The sequence below is a fragment of the Hemiscyllium ocellatum genome, chromosome 32, assembly GCF_020745735.1.
Source record: "Hemiscyllium ocellatum isolate sHemOce1 chromosome 32, sHemOce1.pat.X.cur, whole genome shotgun sequence".
Lineage (NCBI taxonomy): Eukaryota > Metazoa > Chordata > Chondrichthyes > Orectolobiformes > Hemiscylliidae > Hemiscyllium > Hemiscyllium ocellatum.
Window position 1 is genome coordinate 15,955,781 of NC_083432.1, and position 23,745 is coordinate 15,979,525.

Genomic DNA, 23,745 nt, shown 5'->3' on the forward strand with positions numbered 1-23,745 from the left:
GTGGAAAGAAATCAGAGTTTACCTTTCGGGTCTGGTGATCTGTTCTGAGGAAGGGTCACTGGACCCGAAATATTAACTCTCATTTATTTTTCTGGATGCAGCCAGACCTGCTGAGTGTTTTCAGCAATGTCTGTTTTGGTTGTCAGAACGTTCCCTGCATGTCTGGATTAACAGCTGAAAATGTGTTGCTGGAAAAGCGCAGCATGTCAGGCAGCATCCAAGGAGCAGGAGAATCGATGTTTCGGGCATGAGCCCTTCTTCAGGAAATCTTCCTGAAGGGTACATGCCCAAAACATTGATTCTCCTGCTCCAGCAACACATTTTCAGCTCTGATCTCCAGCATCTGCAGTCCTCACTTTCTCCTGTCTGGATTAGCAATCCAGTCATAATACCACTAGGCCATTGCCTCCCCTCAGTGGCGTTTTTTGAACAGCAAATGTGGGCCACGAGACTGGGTGAAACTCCTCTTCTTCAACCAGTGCCTTGGGATCTTCTAATTGCACCTAAGAGACAGATAGGACCTCAGTATAACTTCTCATCTAACAATGAGCAACGCGGCAGCCCCTCAGGACAGGACTACAATGGGATCTTGGTGATCTCCTCAAGTCTCTTGAATGGGAATTAAACTTACAATTTTCTGACTTTGGTGAATCTCAGTAACACTTCAAGATTGTAATTGTGCTGTGCAAGTATTCAGCCCTACTGTTGCAGACAGTGTAACATTTTTGTTTCTTTTACCGCAGTAACAACTGTTTTATTGACCTGCATAACTCTCTGGGAAATTCCTTCACTGTAATCTGGATGGCCAATGCTACAATATAACTGGAAACTGCTACGGTGGACTTGACAATAATGAGATGAGCAGTGGGAGAAGGATGAAATCTTCCCCCTCTGTACATGGTCTGAGGCACATAATTACTAATGATAAGTGGATACAGATTGGCAGCAATTTGTACCAAGTACAAGATGCACGGCAACAATTCTCCAAGGCCTCTTTGCCAGCCCATGCCAAACCACCAAACTTTACCACCTGGAAGGACCAGGACGGCAGATACATTGGAACACCACCATCTGCAAGTTCCTTTCCAAGCAACACATTAGCCTGATTATTCCTTAACGTGTCATTTGGTCCAAATCCTGAAACTCCATCCTAACACCATTGTGGATGTACCTGCCCCTCCTCCCATAGAAAACATTGGTTCAATTGACAGATCACCACCACCTTCCTGAGTGTTGTTGGGAATGAACAACAAATGATGTCCTGAATGCATTGTCCGCTTTCTCTGACCTAACATATATCTTTATGTGTTAATAAATTTCTATTACTATTGCCAATGTACCTTTTTTCTTATTCACTCATGGGATGTGGGCGTCACTGACTGTCCATCATTTATTGCCCATCCCTGGTTGCCCTCGAGAAGATGGTGACAAACTGCCTTCTTGAACTGCTGCAGTCCATGTACAATGGGTTTACACACAATGCCAATAGGGAAGGAATTCTAGAACTTGGACCCAGTGACTGTGAAGGAAGTCAGGATGGTGTGTGGCTTTGAAGGAAACTTGGAGAGGGTAATGTCCTCTGTCCTTGTCCTTCTAGATGGAGGTGATTGTGGGTTTGGAAGGTGCTGTCGAAGAATCTTTGGTGGATTTCTGCAGTGCATCTCGTAGATGGTACACACTGCTGCTATTGAGTATTGGTGGTGGAGGGAGTGGATACGGTGTCAATCAATTGGGTTGTTTTGTCCTGGATGGTGTCGAGCTTATTTAGCTCATTCAAGCAAATGGATTCCATCAAACTCCTGATGTGTATATTGTAGATGGGTGGACAGGCTTTGGAGAGCCAGGGGGTGAGTTACTTGCTGCAGTGTTCCTAGTCTCTGACCTGCTCTTGTAGCCACTGATAAGTCATCGATTTGGAATGCAATGAAAATCTAACAGTTCACAAGATTCTGGAATGGAATACTGAGCCACACATGCTCAATGACTGAGATACAAGGAAATGTTCTCCAATATGAAGTCTATTCTCTTAAAGTACACTCTGTGCCTGATTCTTGCCATTTAACTAGACACTGAAGGTCCTGAAGTTCAGGCCATTTTATAGAATCATAGAATCTCTTTCAGTGTGGAAGCAGGCCATTCAGCCCATCAAGTCCACATCAACCCTCTGAACAGCATCTCACGCAGACCCACCGCCTTACTCTATCCCTGTCACCCTGCATTTCCCATGTCTCATCCACCTAATATGCACATTCCTGGACACAATGGGCAACTTAGCATGACCAATCACCTAACCTGCACATCTTTGGACTAGGGGAGGGAACCGAAGAACCTGGAGGAAACCCACGCAGATACTGGGACAATGTGTAAACTTCACACAGGAAGTCACCTGAAGGTGAGATCGAACCTAGGTCCCTGCTGCTGTGAGTCAGCAGTGCTAACCACAAGCTGGACTCTTTAGTGGCTTAAAAAATCGTACTGTTTCTACCAGAGACTGTGGAAGTCTTCTTTTCAGTTTAGTAACCAGATACACATGCCTTTCTTCAAATGATATTATTTGAAGATTCTTCACATCAGAGACTGTGAGGAGACAGAGACTGATAGATCAGTGAGTAATTAGGTGGAATGTAATGTGGAGAAGTATGAGGTTATTCTCTTTGATAGTATGAATATAAAAACTGATATTTTTTTTTAAAAAAGGCTAGAACACATTTAAATGCTCTTGAGCAGAGAGACTTTGATATATGTATGCCATATGGGGTGCAGCAAACAAATAGGAAGGCAAGTGGCATGTTACAAGGGCATTGAAGTACAAGAAGAAAGAAATGTTGCCATAAGTGTGCAGGGCTTCAGTGAGCCCGCCCCTGAGGTATTGTTTGGAGACAAAAGAATTGCAGATGCTAGAATCCAAAATGGACAGGCAGGCGGCTGGAAGAACACAGCAGGCCAGGTAGCATCAGGAGATGAAGACGTCAACGTTTTGATTGTAACCCTTCTTCAGGACCCGAACCATCGACTTCTCCACCTCTTGATGCTGCCTGGCCTGCTGTGTTCTTCCAGCCTCCTGCCTGAGGTATTGTGTACAGTTTACTCTCCATGCCCATGGAAGAATATACTTATGGTGAAGATGGTACAGCAAAGGTTCATGGGATTGATTCTTGGAATGAGAGGGTTATCCCACAAAAAGAGGCGAAGTAACTTGGGCCGATGCTCTCTGCGGTGTCTAACAGTGGTCGGACAGGATAGACACAGAGAAGTTCATTCCTCTAACTAGAGAATCTAGAAAAGGGACTATGTCTCAGGACAAAGTGTTGAACATCTAAGATTGAGACTTAGCCACCAAGTTGATATGCAAAGATCCTCTGCCCGCTCTTGTCAGCTTCACTTGAATCTTTGGATTGTCTCTCCTGTGGATTCTTCATTGTTGATTGTCTTCTAGTCTGAGGTAAATAGGTTTTTGATCTCTCAGAGAATCTAGAGATAAAGAGAGCCAACAAGGAAGTGTAAAGGAGGCAGAAAATCAGCTGAATGTCATATTTAATGGCAGGGCAGGCTCAAAAGAATGAATGGACCTATTGCTAATTTTCAGTGGCTCATTATGATTTATCTTCGCAAAAATATCCGGAACAAGAAGAGTCTAAAACTGACCTTAATGTTGTTCAAACTGCTACTTCATTGATGTTTGTTTTATGAAGAACTGTAGACAGTCTTGGACAGTCAAGTAATTCAGATGTTGTTCAAAAACCTGAAGATTTTCATTTTAAAAACTGTAACAGTATTCATTGAGTTGTCAAATTGTCATAAACACCCAACTGGGTTACTAATGTTTTTATGTCATCCTTACTTGGTGTACATGACTCCAATTTCACAACAATTTGCTCTCTCAAGAAATCTAATAAGTCACTCATTACTTTGAAGAATCAGTTGCAGGGTTTGCAGAAGGGTCACCAGTACCTCTGCAAGCCAATGGGACAGGAGTAATGACTATGAGCCTTACCAGGAGCCTTGCCTGAGAATAATGTCTTTACACTATCCTGCCAAACCTAACAAAACAAATACAGCATAAGACACAACTTTCACTAGCTTCTCTCACTTTATGATCATTAATTTATGAGAACTATTATCCTAGGGTTCCATTTTTGGGAATGTTTGCTCACTTTTGATAAAAAGAAAGGAGTATGAATATGCTTTTACTTAACTAAGAGGTCCACTTGCAAAGATCATCTGCCCACTCTTCACAATTTCACAGTTTCTTTCTTTATCTGGAATCCTTTGCTTCCCACGAAGGCAATTGTCAGACTGGGGAGACATGCAGATATCTTTAAGTCCAATGAAACCTAGCTTAAAGAAGCTGAACAGACAATTATCAGATAGTGCTCCATCAGTTGGGCCCAGAACAGGCCATGACATTAAATAGAAGAATTTGTGGAATTATTTTCATTGAAGTATAGTCAAACAGTCTCAAAGATGGAAAGTACCCTACATAGTAAAATCAATTTAAGAAGAAGCTTAACAAAGAATAGTCTTCCATAATCATCTCTCAGAAACCAAAATAAAATGCCATTAGTAAGTCTTGGAGTCATTTTGTATCAAACAGGATGAGACTGTTATGACTGTAGATCTCATAGTGAGGTGCTGAATGCTCAGAAATCTCTTTGTTTGATACGAATAACATTACTTATTTAAATATCTTTTTGTTTTGAGTAGCTGGAAATTTTGTTTTCAGTGTAGTTAAATTGGAGAGAGCGCAGAAATGATTTACCAGGATGTTACCAAGGTTGGAGAGTTTGATTTATAAGGAAAGGCTCAATAGGCTGGGAACTTTTTCACTGGACTGTAGGAGGCTGAGGGGTAACATTATAGAGGTTTATAAAATCATGACAGTCATAGATGAGGTGAATAGCAAAGGTCTTTTTCCCAGGGCAGGGGAGTCCAAAACTAGAAGGCTCGGGTTTAAGGTGTGAGAGGAAAGTTTAAAAGGGATTTGAAGGGCAACTTTCTCACACAGAGAGTGATGCGTGTATTTAACAAGCTGCCAGAGGAAGTGGTGGAAGAGGGTACAGTTACAGCTTTTAAAAGACATTTGGACAGGTACATGTGTCAGAAAGGTTTAGAGGGATATGGACCAAACGCAGGCAAATGGGACAAGTTCAGTTTAGGAAATTGTGGGCAGCATGGATGATTTGGGTTGAAGGGCCTGTTTCAAGGGCTGTATGCCTCTGTGACTCTATCTAAGCCAAAGTTAGTAGTATAGATCCAACCATTTGGCTTTTGAGAGTTGTTCCAGTGTTGATTAGACTTTGCAGCACTCATATAACATTTAAACCCCAACTGACTTGCTCTTGGTATTCTGAACTACAATTTATAGAATAACGGTAAGAACAGTTTTTGTTACAAATCTCTAGGCTTCCACGATTGAAACTGAATAAACCAGTGAAAAAGAAATAAATGAGTTAGGTGGGGTCTGCAGATTGGAGTAGTTATTTATGGGCCTCAGGCTGCAGTTTGCACACTCCTATTTGATGAAATTTTAAAGAAAGAATTCATTGAAATTTTAGCCATATAGTAATATCTCAAAAAATTCTGTCTTTATTCATAATGTAAGAAATAGTGTATGCCATTTGTCATCTCAAGCTTTCGCTGTCATTTAAAAAGGTCATGGCTGGTCTACTTTAAACACATCTTTTTGCTCTGTTCAAAAATCCCTTAATTGCCTTGATACCCAAAAAAAAGTGTTAATGTCTTCAGAGACTGTCAAATCCTGTCATTTAGAATTGTAGAGTCATGGGGTTGCACAGCATGGAAACAGACCCTTTGGTCCCACTCATCTATGCTGACCCATTTCATCTAAAGCGATGGAAATATAAGAAATAGAAACAGCAGTAGGCTTAAAGGACACATTTTTTCTGTGTTGAACAGCAAAATATGGTAGTTATCATATTCCTTGCAGCTTGTAAAGCTCAACAAAATCTCTGTCGATGTTAAAACGACCGAGTGTATACAGAGCGCCTGTGGATTTTACACAAGTTCTGCAGACAGCCTTATTCCATGATCTTCAAAAAGGTGTTCCAGTTCTGAACAGGAATCTCTCATTTTTCACAAGTTCCTCAGCTACGATTGTAACAATCCTGTCCTCCCTTTCTCTGCAGAATTGTATGAACCTGCCTCCAGATAAGGTGAAATTGCTGAGCCAGTACGATAACGAGAAGAAATGGGAACTTATCTGCGATCAGGTAACTAGAGATTGATCTTCACTTGAATTTCCTTTATCTCTTAGTCTCCTACTACATCAACTGAACAGTGATTAATTTAAATATTGTGGAAAAGACAAACTTGCTGTCAAAACTTATCATCTTGCACTCATCAGGACAAATGCAAGAATGCCAAATTGCAAGTTATCACAGCAATTTCTAACACAGGAGAAAATTGCTTTGACTGTTGACAATGTTTGCCGAGATGAAAACATCCCTCATTTTGTAGTAATACTTATAAATGAGATAGTATGTGATTTAGGGAAGATTTGAACAGACAGCAATTGAAGAATGAGATTTAGTTACATCTGACAGTTTATTAACTTTGTCTCTGCTTAGATTTAGAAGGTCAACTTTTCTTAGCATTTCAATCAGAATTCAATTCTTTAAGATTGCTTGAAATTTTTATCAGCACTTTTTCTGTTGAAGATTGTCTAAGGATCCCACATCACTGACCAAAGGAGCCCAAATTAGCAGGTTATTTTCCCCAATGATAGCTCAGGAGGCATGAAAGTGGTCATTCTGCCAATCATGCCATTGGTATCTCAAACAATTCCCACTGCCTTGCTGTCTTCCTAAAACCTTATACAGCCCTCACCTTCAAATACTTGTAGCATTGTTCCTTATAAGAGACATTGCTGTCTGTTTAGTCTGTTCCCTGTGGAAATGCAATCTCTGCTCCACCAACTTTCCACCTAAAACATTTCCTCATAACCCTCTTCTCACTGTCACATTGCAATATTAAATTTGTGATCCTCCAGGCAGAAAAAATGGCCTTTGTTGATTCAGTCGATGTGAGTTTTTGTTTAAATCCTCATGAAATCTTCTTTGATCTATTTCTTTATCATCTTGCCCTTTCTTATCCCCAGCAATACCCTGGTGAATTAATGACTCATATTTCAATCTACATGAAGTAGACGGGGTATTCTAACTGGCCAAACCATTGGCTAGTAGAAATGAATTACCTTTTTTTTCCCTTGTCTTTATGCCCTCTGTTTATAAAGCTTTTGGTATTTTTATTGTGTTTCCAGCTGCATTGGCATTTTCAACGAAATAGGTAAATGAGCCCCAGTGTCATCCCCAAAAAAGCAGGAGCTGATAGGACAGTCGAAGCTTCCATGGTTGAGACCAATCAATGTTTACTGGGTCAGGGTAATGAGTCATATGGAGAAGAGATGGTTAAGTAGAGATAATGTGCAGTTCCACAAAAGTCTGATTAAATGGTGTATCTTGGTGTGGCACGGTGGTTCAGTGGTTAACACTGCTGCCTCACAGCGCCAGGGATCCGGGGTTCAATTATCGGCTTGGGCAACTGTCTGTGTGGAGTTTGCACGTTCTTCCTTTGTCTGCCAGGGTTTCCTCCGGATGCTCTAGTTACCTCCCACAGTCCAAAGATGTGCAGGTCAGGTGAATTGGCCATGCTAAATTGTCCATCGTGTTAGGTGGGTTAGTCATGGGTAAATGTAGGGGAATGGGTTGCTCTTCAGAGGGTCGGTGTAGACTGTAGGGAATCTAATCTTTTCAAGAAGCAGAAAGTTCTATTCCTATTCACATCTTCCTCCTTATAACATATCCTTCAAGTATACTTTCTTTGCCCATTATGTTTGCAAGATATAGTACCCCATGCTCCTTTGCAGAAAATTCTATCTGCAACTTGTCTGCCTGATCTGCTACCCTAACCTGTGCTTGAGGTCATTCTGTTTCACTCAAGGAACATAGAACATTACAGTGCAGTACAGGCCCTTCAGCCCTCAATGTTGCACTGACCTGTGAAACCAACCTGAAGCCCAACTAACCTACACTATTCCATTTTCATCCATATGTTTATCCAATGATCACTTAAATGCGTTCCACGCCCCCTACTACCCTCTGAGTAAAGAAACTACCTCTGACATCTGTCCTATATCAATCACACCTCAATTTAAAGCTATGTCCCCTCATGCTCGCCATCACCATCTGACCCTATCTAACCCTCTGATTACCTTATATGTCTCAATTAAGTAACCTCTCAACCTTCTTCTCGCTAATGAAAACAGCCTCAAGTCCCTCAGCCTTTCCTCATAAGACGTTCCCTCTAAACCAGGCAACATCCTAGTAAATCTCTTTCCAACCCTTCCCCACCCTTCCTATAATGTGTTGACCAGAACTATACACAATACTCAAAATGTGGCCATACCAGAGTTTTGTAAAGCTGTAACATGACCTCATGGCTCTGAAATTAAATCCCTGTACCAATAACAACTAACACACCATCTGCCTTCTAATCAACCTGGTGGCAACTTTCAGGGAACTATGTACATGGACAGCGAAATTCCTCTGCTCAACTACATGACCAAGAATCTTACCATTAGCCAGTAATCTTCATTCCTGTTGCTCCTTCCAAAGTGAATCACCTCAGACTTTTCTGCGTTAAACGCCACTGGCCACCTCTCAGCCCAGTTATGCAGTTTATCTATGTCATTTTGTAACCAACAGCATCCTTTGGTACTATCCACAACTCTGCTGACCTTGGTGACATCTGCAAATTTACTTACCCATCCTTCTACACCCTCATCCAGGTCATTTATCGAAATGAAATACAGCAGTGGCCCCAAAACAGATATTTGCAGTACACCACTAGTAACTGAGCTCCAGGCTGAACATTTCCCGTCAGCCGCCACCCTCTATCTTCTTTCAGCTAGCTAAATTCTGATCCAAACCACTAAATCACCCTCAGTCCCACGCCTCCGCATTTTGTGCAATAGCCTACTGTGGGGAATCTTTTCAAATGAACTCCTGTTTGTAGAGGTCCCACATAGCCCAGAATGAGCCCCAAATATCCACGTAAGGTGGGGGTCATGGTTTCAGACTTGCGGGCAAGGATAACAGTGACTTGCCCACCCCATCCATGCCTCTGAGTACTCTACTTGACCGGTTTCTAGTTGACTGACCTTTAACACCAGATGAAAGATCACTCAATCTGAAACATTAACCCTGCTTCCAACCCAGATGTTGCCTTTCCTGCGGAAATCTTCCAGACTCTTGCTTTTATTCTGGATTTTCAGTATCTATAGATCTTGCTCTTGTATTAGTCAGTTAGCAGTGGAGGCAGTGCGAGTGGTCGTGAGAACAGGAGTTAATGGGGCTTCTTGAGCCTTCTCCCTACGTCAGTCGTTATGTCCACGGGTGACTTTCTTGACCCGCTATCAATCCAGGCCCTTAAATGGTCAATAATGCCTCAACTCACCACTACCCCACTGGTCAGAGGACTCTTGGAGCATTCCATATTCAACTCTATAATCGGAGTCGCACTGATATGCCTCCTATTCTTTTACTATCCTTTTGTTTTATATACAATGTACAAGAGTCCTGTGTGGCATTGGGTATAATGTGGTGTTTACTAAACTATAAATGCTCTGTTCTATAATTACTGAAACTTCTGTGATAGGATTGTGACTTTATATCTTCCTGTGTTATTGATTTGGACATGAATCTTCACCTTATCCTGTTAGCAGACAGACATCATTCAGGACTTTATTTAAGGCTGTATCCCTGGTTTGACCCTTTATGAATGCTTTTAAATTCTTCACTTTTCTCTCTTTAGCAACATGTTGCCTTGTGTTTTAAGTCTGCCCTCCTCAAAGCATATAGCTCAGACTCCCAGATCTGGAATTTCAATCCCTGGTGTCTGTTGATCTCAGCACATGACATTAGGAACATTAAATTTGGCTTCAGGATTCGGGAGCAGGAAATCAATAGAGTTCCATGCCATATCATCATCCAGTGACATCCACAGAAGGTCCAAGTGTGTGGACATTGGATGAGAATAACATGTACTCCTCTGTGATGTGAACTGCCACCAAAGTCTGCTGGTCAATCATGGCCAATTGGGTTGGAGGACCCATGCCTCTACCATGTGGCAATGCCTCCAGGAAAAGTTGTCAGTATCGTCAAATAAAAAAATAGAGATTTGAAAAGGTGGAGCTAAACTATTAATACAGAATGAACTACTATTTAAAGTCATAAAGCTGTACAGCATGGAAACAGACCCTTCAGTCCAACTCGTCCAGATATTCTAAATTAATCTAGTCCCATTTGGTAGCATTTGGCCCATATCCCTCTACACCCTTCCTATTCATATACCCATCCATATCCTGTTACAATTGTACCAGCCTACACCACTTCCTCTGACAGATCATTCCATACGCATATCACCCTCTGCATTAAAAAGTTGCCCCTTAGGTCCCTTTTAAATCTTCTCCTCTCACTTTTAAATCTATGCCCTTTAGTTTTGGACTCCTCTACCCTGGGGAAAAGGTCTTGGCTGTTCACCCTATCCATGCCCCTCATGATTTTGTAAACCTCCATAAGGTCACCCCTCAGCCTCTGACACTTCAGAGAAAACAGCTCCCAACCTGTTCAGCCTCTCCCTAGAGCTCAAACCCTCCAAACCTGGCAATATCCTTCTCAACCTTTTCTGAATCCTTTCAAGTTTCACAATACTCTTCCTATAGCAGGGGGACCAGAACTGAACACAGTATTTCAAAAGTGGCCAAACCATTGTCTGTGGAAATTCCAAATATGAAGCCCTTAAATGAGGTTAAGAATGAAAATGAATAATTACGGCAGGGTGACAAAGGAGTGTCCTGTTGATCCAATTGGGAATCCTAAATGAGGCACAGATTTCCACATTGCCAATGGTATTTGGAACCATACAGCTGGGAGCAATAGTGAAGCTTCATATCAGTGAAATGACTATGTTTATATCATCACTTTCTGCAATGCAGCACAGAACAGACTAGGCCTTGAATGAGTCACATCTTCCTCCTTCTGCCCAACATCATGTCAAAAGCCCCTTGCAAACTTCATTATTCTTTAATAATTTCTTTTTATACACTCTACTTTTTGCAAAAGAAAATCAGTCAAACCTTTTATGCATTTGCCATCTGCAGAATTCCATCAAGCTTGCTGGTGGAATTAATATATTCTCCTCATAACACTGTTTTGGAAATCAGATCGTTATTGCTATTCAGCTGCAGCTCTGTGGGTTTTAGAAGCTGCTTAACTAATATTTGAAAATGCAAATGATAATTCACATGTTCATACCCAGCAACAGCAAAGAGAATTTATTAAAGGATCAGCTGAACCAAAAAAATATTTAGAGTCAAAGTTTATATCTGATTCTTTTAATGACAAGTTCCGAACTCATGGCTGGGACTATTACAGAGACGCACCAAAATATTGTCTCAAACAAAGTCATTTCTCTCGATGCTTGAAATAGAAAGACATCAGAATAGGTTTGGGAGATCTTCATTTAATGTGGAATTTTCCTGTCCATTTTTCTGAAGGATTTATGAGTTATCTTGGGGAGCAATTCCTTGGCAGCTCTCCTTGAGCAGGTAGCCTTTTCTTGAGGTTTGGGCCAAGACAGAGAATATCTGAGAACCAGTCAGGTTTTATAGATGGGCCTACTCTTATCATCAGGTGCAAACATATGATCAAGGAATGAAAGTTGGTCTTTTGAGTCAGCTCTGCTGTGCAATAAGATCATGGCTGTTCTTATTTTAACCTCCAACTCTACGCTCTTGCATATCTACAATAATTTATTATTCCTTAGGTAATCAGAAATTTATCTACCTCAAAAATATTGAAAGATCCTGCTTCCACAGCCTTTTGAGGAATTCCAAAGACTCCCAACCCTTTGAGGAATAAAATGTTTCCATGACTCTGGCTTAAACGGGTGACCTCTTATTTTTAAACAATCATCCTTAGTCTTAGATTCTTTCTGAAAAGAAAACATTCTTTCGCCATCCACCTTCTCAAATACTTCAGGATCCTATATATTTTAAATAAGTTACCTCTGACTTTTCCTAACTCCAGAGGATACAGGCCTGGCCTCTCTAGCCCTTTTGCATAAGGCAATCTATTCATTGCAGGTGTTAATCCAGTAAACCTTCTCTGAACTGCTTCCAACACATTACCATCCTTCCTTAAGTACGGTGACCAGTATTGCATTCAGTACTCCCTGATGAAGTCTCACAAACACCCTGTATAACTGAAGCATATCGTCAGCAATCAATAGTTTTAACACAGGTAGGAGTGATTATTGATTCAGAAGCATTCCAAATTGGGAGTCATGGCTGTAACCCTGAATTCAGTTGGAAAGTGAACTGCATTTTCATTAGAATATGTCTTGTAGGCCAAGGCTCACACAATCATAGAACTCCTACAGTGTGGTCTATTTGAGGCCACACCAACCTTCCAAAGAGCATTCTACCCAAACCCATGCTTTAACCCTGCATTTCCCACAGCTAATCCACCTAACCTGCACATCCCTGGACAGTACAGGGCAGTTTAGCATGGCCAATCCACCCAATGTGCACATTCCTGGACAGTATAGGGCAATTTAGCATGGCCAATCCACCTAACGTGCATATCTTTGGACTGTGGGAGGAAACCAGAGCAAACCCACACAGACACGTGGAGAATGTGCAAACTTCACACAGACAATTGTCCGAGGCTGGATTTGAACCTGGGTCCCTGGCGCTGTGAGGCAGCAGTGCTAACCACTGAATCACCTGTTGACTCAGTACACCATTGCTATGTAGAGATGGTTACTAACTGTAACAGTGTAGGGAAGAGGTGCAGGTTTACCTTCTAATTATTTTGTGCATGGGTTCATGAAAGCCAATTGAAAATTAACTTTCAAGAGGCAAGTGGATTAGTAGTAAAGGGGAAGAAAATGACCTGGTTGTGAGGTTAGAGCAGGAAGGTGGGGCTAATTGGTGACTTCATTCAAAGAGTTGACACAGGCCTAATGAGCCAAATGGCCCACTCCTGTGCTGTATCATTCTTTCTCTTAGGCAACTGCAGCTCTTTAAGAGTGAAACGTACATGGCTATAGATTTGTCTGGATTGTGCTTCATGTCTCCTCAACTGGGCGGCACGGTGGCACAGGTGGGCGGCACGGTGGCACAGTGGTTAGCACTGCTGCCTCACAGCGCCTGAGACCCGGGTTCATTTCCCGACTCAGGCGACAGACTGTGTGGAGTTTGCACGTTCTCCCCGTGTCTGCGTGGGTTTCCTCCGGGTGCTCCGGTTTCCTCCCACAGTCCAAAGATGTGCGGGTCAGGTGAATTGGCGATGCTAAATTGTCCGTAGTGTTAGGTAAGGGGTAAATGTAGGGGCATGGGTGGGTTTCGCTTCGGCGGGTCGGTGTGGACTTGTTGGGCCGAAGGGCCTGTTTCCACACTGATCTAATCTAATCTAATCTAATCTAAAACTCCTGAAGGTTAAATTGGATGAGAACTCTGCACCATTTTGACATTGTTGTGATTGCCCCAATCAATCAATCCTGCTGAAATCTTTTGGCACCTGAAGTTTATAGTGTTCCCTGATGGGTTAGCAGGGTTGCATTTACATCTCGTAAGGAGCAAGATAATGGAGGTGGCTGTTTCGTGTGCTCTGGTTATCCCCAAGATGACTGCGGTTAACCAATACGTATTTACCAAATGGCTGCGCTCTTCTCTTAGCTTCCAGCATCTCAGCTGCCAGGATGTGGATAGTTAATGTAGCTTTCTAGTGGAAAGTGATGGTCTAGTTGATTGGGAGTGTCATTTGCAGGGCAGTGTATTCCACTCTCCCATTACTGTTGGAAAGTGGCAGCTCCACTGTTCAGTGTTATTTTGAAATATTATTTATAGCAATGGTTTTGATTCTTTTGTTAAGGAACCCAATAATATATTGTGAAATCCTGCAGAACCCCAACTCCCTCTCCCTTATCCCTTCCATCTTTACAAGGACAATTAGGAATAGACAATAAATATTGGCCTGGCCAGCCACACCCTCATCAAATAAAACCAGTTCTAATAACAATTAGAATAAAGTTGAACTCTTAAACAAATTAATGAAAATATGAAACAAAGGGCCATAATTAATTAATGTTGGCACAATATACCGTGAAGTATTTTAAAAATTAACACAATTTTGAATGACATGGGCTGTCATGTGGAATGTTACAGAATTGTGAGAGAAATCTGGCAAGGCCTATCTCAATGTCAGGGATATTTTGCTGCATCTTTAACTACATTTTGGATGTTGAGATTAGTTTCTCTCTTTGGAGTAATGAGGTGTTTGTTAAGGGGGATTATTGTTGTGAACAACCTTATTAACTACACATATGTCAAATTAATAATCGGGGTTCTATTATACCACTGCCTCAGACAAACTAGATGCCAAGAATTCTGAACATGGAGGTCAAAGCAGGTACTTGGCGACTTCCCTTGGCTGTGAAGAATGCCAGGTTTCTGACAAAGCTAAAAATCACACAACACCAGGTTATAGTCCAACAGGTTTAATTGGAAGCACACTAGCTTTCAGAGCGACGCTCCTTCATCTATCACCTGATGAAGGAGCGTCGCTCTGAAAGCTAGTGTGCTTCCAATTAAACCTGTTGGACTATAACCTGGTGTTGTGTGATTTTTAACTTTGTACACCCCAGTCCAACACTGGCATCTCCAAATCAAGGTTTCTGACGGGGCATCAGCATCTCGGAGCATGCTCTGTGGGCATTGGCTACATTCACTCCTTATCCATGGACACTGGAATCTGACATGCCCTAACCTCTAACAATCCTCAGGGCACATCTTTGATTCATCTGCAGCACACTTCTGTACTGCAGTGCTGTACTTCAGGATGCAACTACCGCTGCAATGCTGCACCAATGCTTAGCACTGAGCTCATGAACTGAACCAGGCAGCATTTCCAGTGTTCCCTTAGCACTTAACCAATTTGACCCAACCTGAATTCTCTCAGCATTCCAGCCTTGCATCGTCCCTCTGTTGGAGTTCGCAAATTCCAGTACTGCAATCATTTAACACTGATATAAAGCCAGGAAGTTTGACCTGGTTAGCTGCAGTACTCGATCAAGTCAAGGAGGACAACCTTAGGTCAGGGTTCATGTTCAGTCTTTTAAGGTGGGTGCTGATGCAAGGGATGCTGGTCCATTCCAGGATATCCCGGCAGTGGCGTGTTGTTTGGGTATGGCACAGGGTAGATTGCATCCAGAATCAAAAGAGAAGAGAGATAGGGCAGGCAACTAATGAGCCAAGGTTGGTAAGATGCGGTGAGAGGACTTGCTAGGCCAAGCAGAGAGAAACATTCCATAAAGCTTGACAAAAATGACACTTGGTCCAAACTGCTCCACTGACAAACACTTTATTGGCATGCATTAGGTACCATTTGTCGGGTGCCTCTTCGCTGTGCTGACATCAGAGAAGAATATTCACCTGATTGATAGTGGAATTTCGAAGAGCTCAACCCCATATTCTGTGCTTAAATGTGCGCACGTATTCTGCACATTAGCAAGGTTATTCCACGGTCAACTTAGATTTGTTGTCAGTTGCAGTATCGCAGTCTCTCTCAGTGTAGCACAGTTGGGTGGTGAATCGTTGAAAATTGAACACTTGAAGGACAAAGCTACATGGAAACCGTGTGGAGATAGGAAATGGCCTCACTATTTGCTGTATTATGCCACAGTAACATTACCACAGAGTTTTTGTGCCTGTTGGTTATTGTTGCATTAATATAAGGTCATTGATTTCCAATAAATGTTCATTCTTGCAATTTCTGTCCTCCTTCTAAAGAAGTTGCAGACTTTCAGATTTTGACACAAGGAAACACCCGGTAATATTCTCACTAAAACAGTTACTTTGTCGTGTCTGACTCAAGGCTTTGAGTGACAGGAGGCCGGTTGACTGATACAGGCGCCACGGCTGGGTTTCTCACTCTCCCCATCTCTGTTTGCTTGGCCCTTTTATAGAGGCCAGATAAAGGTGATCTGGAGCAAGGGGGCCTGGCTGCCTCTGACCTCCTGTTATAAAGACAGTGTGAAGAATGATACAGTGCTGACCTGAGATCAAACCTCAGGGTGTCCCCTTCTGTGTGAGTTTGTGAACCAACTCCTAACCCTTGTATTTCTGTGGACAGGAGAGTGTAGGGAACACCTGGCCAATGTACTACTAGGAATGTTAAAAAAACCTTTTTCTTTTGCTTCCTGTCCAGCAGTTGGCATACCATTACCACAACTGGGTAAACCAGCAGTGGAAGATGACAGTAGTTTAGGATAGACCTTGGCAAATGGACAGAGTGGGAGGCTACAAGTCAGGTCTGGGAGCGAGTTATAAAGTCTTAGAAATCTCTGGCATGGACCTAGGCCCTTCTGCCCAATTTGTCCATGGCACCCAGTTTTCACAATTTTAACTAAACCCAATTGCCTGTGAATTGTCCATATCCCTCCACACCTCTCCTATCCATGTACCTGTCTAAATGACAAAATGGTATAAGTGTGGGGTGGGGGTAGTGACTAGAGACAGGGGAGAGAATGACCGTGATGGCAGACGTGAAGATTGGGAACCATGCCTGTCTCTTCGTTTTTTTCTCTGAGTCCTGACATCAATCGGGAATCTAACAACCTCTCTGATTATAATACGTTCAACAGGTCAGGCCTCACTGTGCCTTTGCAAAGTGTGTCTGGTTAGTGAGTGTGGATGCAGAGAAAGAATCAATGTAGATGTTCTGTGCATTTTTGTTTGAGGTGGAGAAAGAAAATTGAAGAGTAGCTTTCAAAAGGAAAGCATTTCCTTGAGAGCAGGCCAGCTCCTCCTGACCCACCAGAGTCGCCACCTTCCATCTCCCTTTCACAGTCTCCATGCACCCATGTCCATTTTAAATCAGATTCCTGGCTTTTCTTTGAGCACACCTCTATGGAGTGATTAGGGAAGGTTTGTTCCATAATAAGCGCTGTGCAAATTCGGGTTGTCATGAAACAGTTGTTTGTATTTTACATTCTGCACTGGTTTAAATATGTGGACAGATCATCTACCCTGTCTGAGGCAAGACATTTATACTATTGAAAACAGTAATGAACATGAACACATTGCATTAGGGATACAATCTCTGTTTTTTACCATACTATCCATTCCCCTGACCCCAACTCTTCCCTGTTAAGGACTAATATCAAGGCCAATATTTCAGTTTTGTTTCCGACTTATGATTGATCAGCTACCTTCATTCATACACCCATAAATCGTTAATGCCAGACATTGCACTTATCGTAAAGCACCAGGTCCCTGACTTGGAGTTAAGAGGTCCAGCTGATGTATGGCTAAATATTTCAGACAGACCCCAGCAGCCACTCTGTAAGCAATGAAAGTGTGAGATTGTTCTCCTTTGTCTTCACCATCATCCTGCCATTTTAAGACCAAACATCAACCTGCCTGATGCGTAACGGATGATTTTGTTCAAACAACTTCACTGTTTGTGGCAAAAACAGAAATAGCTGGCGAAACCCAGTAGGTCTGGCAGCATCTGTGAAGAGAAAGCAGAGTCAGCACTTCAGATCCAGTGATCCACCTTCAAATTTCCAGCATCTGTAGTTTTTTTTATGTTTCGCATTCCCTGCTTGTGTGCCTGGGTGAGGTGTGAGCCTGGCACGCTTATTTTTATCTTTGCTGACTGTTGTCATTTGCTTTGCTTTGATGTACTGCTGGTTTTCCTGATACATCACCTCTCAATTTATGCGCCTCTTTACTGTATGTGGTACATCATCCTGCGACAACAAAGGAGTTGGCAAACTGCGGTGTTCTTTTGTATAACAGAGAGCCGGGGATCATTGAATGTAAGATCAGAAAGGCCTCCCGTTTGATCTGAAGGTCCTCTAATTGCCCACATTTTGGTGGTGAAATGGGACAGTGCTCATGCATAGATGTTGAACAAGCACTGTCCCAGGTTTAGCTAAGATGCTGCCCACTATCAGGAGCATGTATAAGCTAAATGGCCACTGGATTGGCAGGGTATGCGTGACATTTGTTGAACTGCCCCACAGCAAGAAACTGGTGTTGAGAAGAAGATTGGTAAGTAAGTTAAAAGGAAGGAAATGCAGAATATAAAATACAACGAACCGTTTTACAACAATTTGAATTTACACAGCACTTATGGAATAAATCTTCCCCAAGCACCTTAAAGAAGTGTGATAAAAAAAACTATGTGAAAATTATTAGGGTATCTCAAACCAATGATGTTCAGCCATGGGTTCAACTCCTGGCTATTCACCTTTGGAACCAAAAAGATGTAAATCCAAGTATCTTTTTAGAGTTGAAAAGTCAGAAACCACAGAGATTCAAAGAGAGTTAAGGGTTGAAGTTCACAGATCTTTAAAATATTGTGAAGATTAGATTAGATTAGGCTACTTACAGTGTGGAAACAGGCCCTTCGGCCCAACAAGTCCACACTGACCTGCCGAAGCGCAACCCACCCATACCCCTACATTTACCCCTTACCTAACACTATGGGCAATTTAGCATGGCCAATTCACCTGACCTGCACATCTTTGGACTGTGGGAGGAAACCGGAGCACCTGGAGGAAACCCATGCAGACACGGGGAGAACGTGCAAACTCCACACAGTCAGTCACCTGAGGCGGGAATTAGCTTCAAAAAACAATGGGAGAAACTAATGGGATGATAGCCTTTAGAGTTCGAGTATGGAATATAAAGGAATGGATTTACTACAGTTATGAAAGGTCTTGTTAAACCACATTTGAAATACTTTGAACAGCTCCAGGCTGGGAAAGGACATGTAAGGAATTCTGAGTAGGTTCACTGAAATATTAACAATTTAGAATAAGAATTTAGAATGAGGGTTTATGACATATGTTAGACTGTATTCCCTGGATGAGGGAAGATTAAGGGGTGTATTCCCTGGATAAGGGAAGATTAAGGGGTGATGTAATTGAGATTCTTTTAGGATCTTCAAAATAATTAATAGGACAAACAGAGATAAACTTTGACTGCTATTGAAGGAGTTGAGGGCAAGCAGACAATAGGAGTGATTTTTGTCTCCCCATGCAGGCTGGAATTGGAATACAAAATGCATTGTTTATTTTTGCCATCCAGAAAACAATTCCCTGCACCTTCCCAAACCCATGCTATTTGCATGCGGCATTCTCATCCATCATAAAGGACTTGTTTGCAACACGTACACACACCATTTCCAAGTGCTGAGCCTTCAATGTGAGGATTAGGGAAGAATTACTTCCTGCACAGTGCTTTGTTGTGCAGGTACTAGCTTTAAGTACCTCCTTGAAGAGTTGAGAACCACTGGGCAAAGTCTGCTATGACATTCTAAGAGGTAAGTGTACAATGTTTTGACACATTCAAATGTCACTATTGGATAGTGTATTATATTGCAATTGTTTTTTTTTAATTGAATAGCTCATAGAGTGTTCTGACCTGCAGTTGAAGATTGCATATACTGTCATTGTATAAGTGTTGCCATGTATTAGAGTACTTTTTCCAATGGAGAAAGTACCAAAATGCGTCAAAACTGTTGAGAAATACACTAAGAAAATGTCCTATCATGTATTGGACAATGAATCAAACCTACAGATGTGTTTTACCTTAGGAAAAGCCACATTGCTTTTGAACATCGAAACAAAATTCTAAGGACATGTCTCATTGATTGACAGCCGGTCATCATTGAAATGGAAAGGTTACCTTATCTTTTTCAATTTGATACAATAATTGGTTTAGTTGTGGTTATTATTAATGCTTTTCTCAGCTCCAAAGGTTCAGAAAGGCCTGAGCTCTGCAGGTGGGCTATTACTGAGTAATACTTTAAAGACAGTCTTGTAATATAATGTGCACTTTACGTAATTTGCTGAGTGCACAGAGCTGTTTGTTTGCATAGTGTTATGGCCATTTAAGAGATTAAACGTTTCTTGTGTTGGGGAGATTTAGTTGGGAGGTCATGTTGCCGCTGTACAGGACATTGGTTAAGCCACTTTTGGAATATTGCGCGCAGTTATGGTCTCCTTCCTATCGAAAGAATGTTGTGAAACCTGAAAGGGTTCAGAAAAGATTTACAAGGATGTTGCCAAGGTTGGAGGATTTGAGCTACAAGGAAAGGCTGAATAGGCTGGGTCTGATTTCCCTGGAGCATTGGAGGCTGAGGGCTGACCTTATAGAGGTTTATAAAATCATGTGGGAATGGATAGGTTAAATTGACAAAGTCTCTTCCCTGGGGTGGGGGAGTCCAGAACTGGAGGGTATAGGTTTAGGGTGAGAGGGGAAAGATATAAAAGAGACTTAAGGGGCAACTTTTTCGTGCAGAGGGTGGTATTTGTATGGAATGAGCTGCCGGAGGAAGTGGTGGAGGCTAGCATGATAACAACATTTAAAAGGTATCTGGATGGATATATGAACAGGAAGGGGTTGGAGGGATATGGACCAGGTGTTGGTAGGTTGGTCAAAATTGGCTTGGGATATCTGTTCGGCATGGACTAGTTGGACCGAAGGGCCTGTTTTCATGCTGTATATCTCTGTGACTCTATGAGATTTCTGAATCAGAGCTTTATTGGACAGGTTTAATTTTTTTTACTGTTAAAATAATTCCTACCAATAAGTCCTGGGACCTGTATATAGAACATAATGGATGAAGATATCTGGGAATCATTGAGGAGATATGAGGTGTTGTGGGTTCTTGAGAGGTCATCGGCTATCATGGAGGACCTGAAGGGGGCATGAGTGACCTTGAAGTTACATGAGATTATGAGAGGGCAACATGAAAACATGGGAGAAAAGAGGAGACGCTGACTAACACGGGGAAATTGAATGGGAATGGGTGATTTGAGGGGACATGGAGGATCGGAGGGAACAAGGCGAGGATCATTGGGATGTATGCAATAACACGGTGATGTGCGTGATTAGAGGGTCTTTAAACAATGGTGGGAGGTGGACTGCATTCTCCAAGATCTGGACTGGGTGACTGTTCCTTTTGGAGAATCCTTTTGAATATTATGATCCAAGCTCATGTTTCACACACCGTCATAAACTTTAAGCACACAACCTTAAAATCCAAGCCCCCGGTGAGTCAGAAGAGGAGTAGGTAAATATTTTACATAGACAGTGATAGAAATGTGGAAAATGTTCTGCCAAAAAACATTAGATCATACTTTGATTATTCTGCAATTGGTAGATTTCCTATAGTGGGCAAACATATGGAAGGATGTGGAGCTAAGGCAGCCAGGTGCAGTCAGAATACAGACTAGCCCTGATCTGAGTGAATGTGGAGCAGAATCGAGGCACCTGATGTCCTGCTCTGCTCCTACATGGATCACAGCTGATGGGGAGATGTGGGTTAACTGTGAAAGTCAGACTACCAGCTGTGGACACTAACTGGGCTCAAATATGAAAAAAAAACAGGAGGTGGGGAATGTTCCAGCCCCTGTGGGGTAGTGTCATCAGCAGCACACAAACTGACATAGGCTGAAGCAGGCTCTCACCCTTGGAAGGAGAACTGGGATCCATCTCATTTTTAAGCTGTGATGTTTGGTATTTAAATTACATAAACACAGACACTCGCACTCAGTCTCTCTCTTACACACATGCACACACACACGCACACACACACACACACACACACACACTCTTTCTGCCTATCTGTATGCCTCTCACACACTCTCTCTCTCTCTCTCGCTTACTCTCACTCTCTCTCACTCACTCATTTACACACACACATGCACTCACACCATTTACACACATACCCACTCACTGTCTCACACTCACTCTCACATGCACTCACTTTCGCACTCATTCTCCTGCACTCACTCTCTCACTCACGCACATACTCATTCTTTTTCTCTCTCCCTCACACACACACTCTCTCTTTCTGCCTGTCTGTCTGTCTGTCTGTCTCTCTCTCTCTTTTATTCTCATTCTTTCTTTCTCAGTCACTCACTCACACATTTGCACACACTCATGCACTGTCATTCACATTCATGCACATACCTAGTCACTCTGTCACACTCACTCCCGCACTCATTCTCCCGCACTCACACACAGACTCATTACCTCTCTCTCTCTCCCTCTCTCCTGCTCTCTCTCTCGCACATACTCATTCTTTCTCTCTCTCTCCCTCTCCCTCTCTCTCACACACACACACACACACATACACACACACACACACACACTGCTGCATTATCACAGACTGGCATGATGTCATGTGGAAAAGATGAATTTGTCAGTGAAGGAATTAGAAAGAGCAAAGATAAATCCTTTGAAAATGAAGTGTGGAGCTTAATTTTTTTTCAGCAGCTTGAATAAATATGAGATTTCCCTTTGGAGTTCCCTTATTACCATTTGTTTCACTATAAGCTGCAAATGCCTCAGGGTTTGGATAATTTACTTTATTTAAAGATTAGACAAACACACATCCCCTGCAAGTCCTACTGGTAAGCACTGACTCAGACTCCAGCCACGGGTGAGTGGATAATTCTGAGAAGGGCAGGTAACTATCTCAGATGGCTGTTTCATTGCAGATTAGCCCGAATGCCATTTATTTGCTGATGTCTCCACATGTGCCGGGTGCACTGGGTGAAGTCATTTCGAAAAAAGAGACCTGGTGAGTCTGTCCAAAATGTCAGTGACAGTGACTTTACGGGAATTATGACGGAAGAATTGAAACCAAAGCAAGAGTTACTTTTGGGATTTCCTCTCAAATGCAGACTACACCGATGGGATGAATTTCACCTTCATGTGCTCAACCTAAACAAACGTGTGCAACACCTCAGCCCCATTCACCTAATGAGAGACATGACAAACAATGTCAGATATGGGACGTGGGAGGTACCCATAGCAGGTTCGCATCTGTCTCAATTTGAATTTAAAATGTGAAATTCCAATGACTGCAGAAACAAAGTAGTATAGATGCTGGAAATCCAAAGTAACAACAGAAAAATCTGTTAGTACTGAGCAGAGCAGCCAATGTCAGTCAAGAACCTTACAGTGGCCTGAACAATATGGGTTAAGGACACGAGGTCCAATGAGGACAATCTCAAAATTGGGAGCAACCTGCTGCATTTTTAAACTCTGTTTTGAATGTGGAGATGAGATTTTTACTCTACAGTGATGAGTTGCCTATTAATGGGGATTATTACTTGTTAACAACCTTATTAACTGCACATTTTGCCTGACTATTGTGCCGATTACCACCCCCCACTCCCCCGGGTAGGCAAATAAGATGCCAGGAATTCCCAACATGCAACATCAGAATGGCTATTTAGCGACTTCAGCTGACTGTGAAGAACTTCCATGTTATTCACCACACAACAGCATCTCAAGGCACAATCCATGGACTGGAACCACATGCATCCTTTGTCCATGGATATCAGCATTCAATAACTGCAAACTCTTCAGGATCCTCAGGCATCTCTCTGATCCTCTTGCAGGATGCATAGGAAGTTGAGCCATGTGTTGCAGGGTGTCCTGGCATTTGCCATTGAATTTCTACTACAAGGGCACTTTGTACCCAGGGTCAGTCATCCAGTTCATACATTGGACCGGGCTAAATCTCTGGGCTAATAGTCACAATGTTTAAAAGAAATTTGGATAAGTACATGAATAAGAAATGTTTGGAGGGATATGGGCCAAGCATAGGCAGGTGGGACTAGTTTAGTTTGGGG

The 23,745-nt window shown here is 42.3% G+C and overlaps 1 protein-coding gene across 4 annotated transcripts in view; it reads left to right on the forward strand.

Moving 5' to 3' along the window:
* The window catches only part of LOC132831037 (formin-like protein 1), a 273,471-nt gene that overhangs the window by 83,542 nt on the left and 166,184 nt on the right, over positions 1–23,745 (forward strand). For all 4 annotated transcript variants that reach the window (XM_060849081.1, XM_060849083.1, XM_060849082.1 and 1 more), the window contains exon 2: positions 6,147–6,230. In XM_060849081.1, the coding sequence (XP_060705064.1) occupies positions 6,147–6,230 (84 nt within the window). The remainder of the gene's footprint in view (positions 1–6,146; positions 6,231–23,745) is intronic.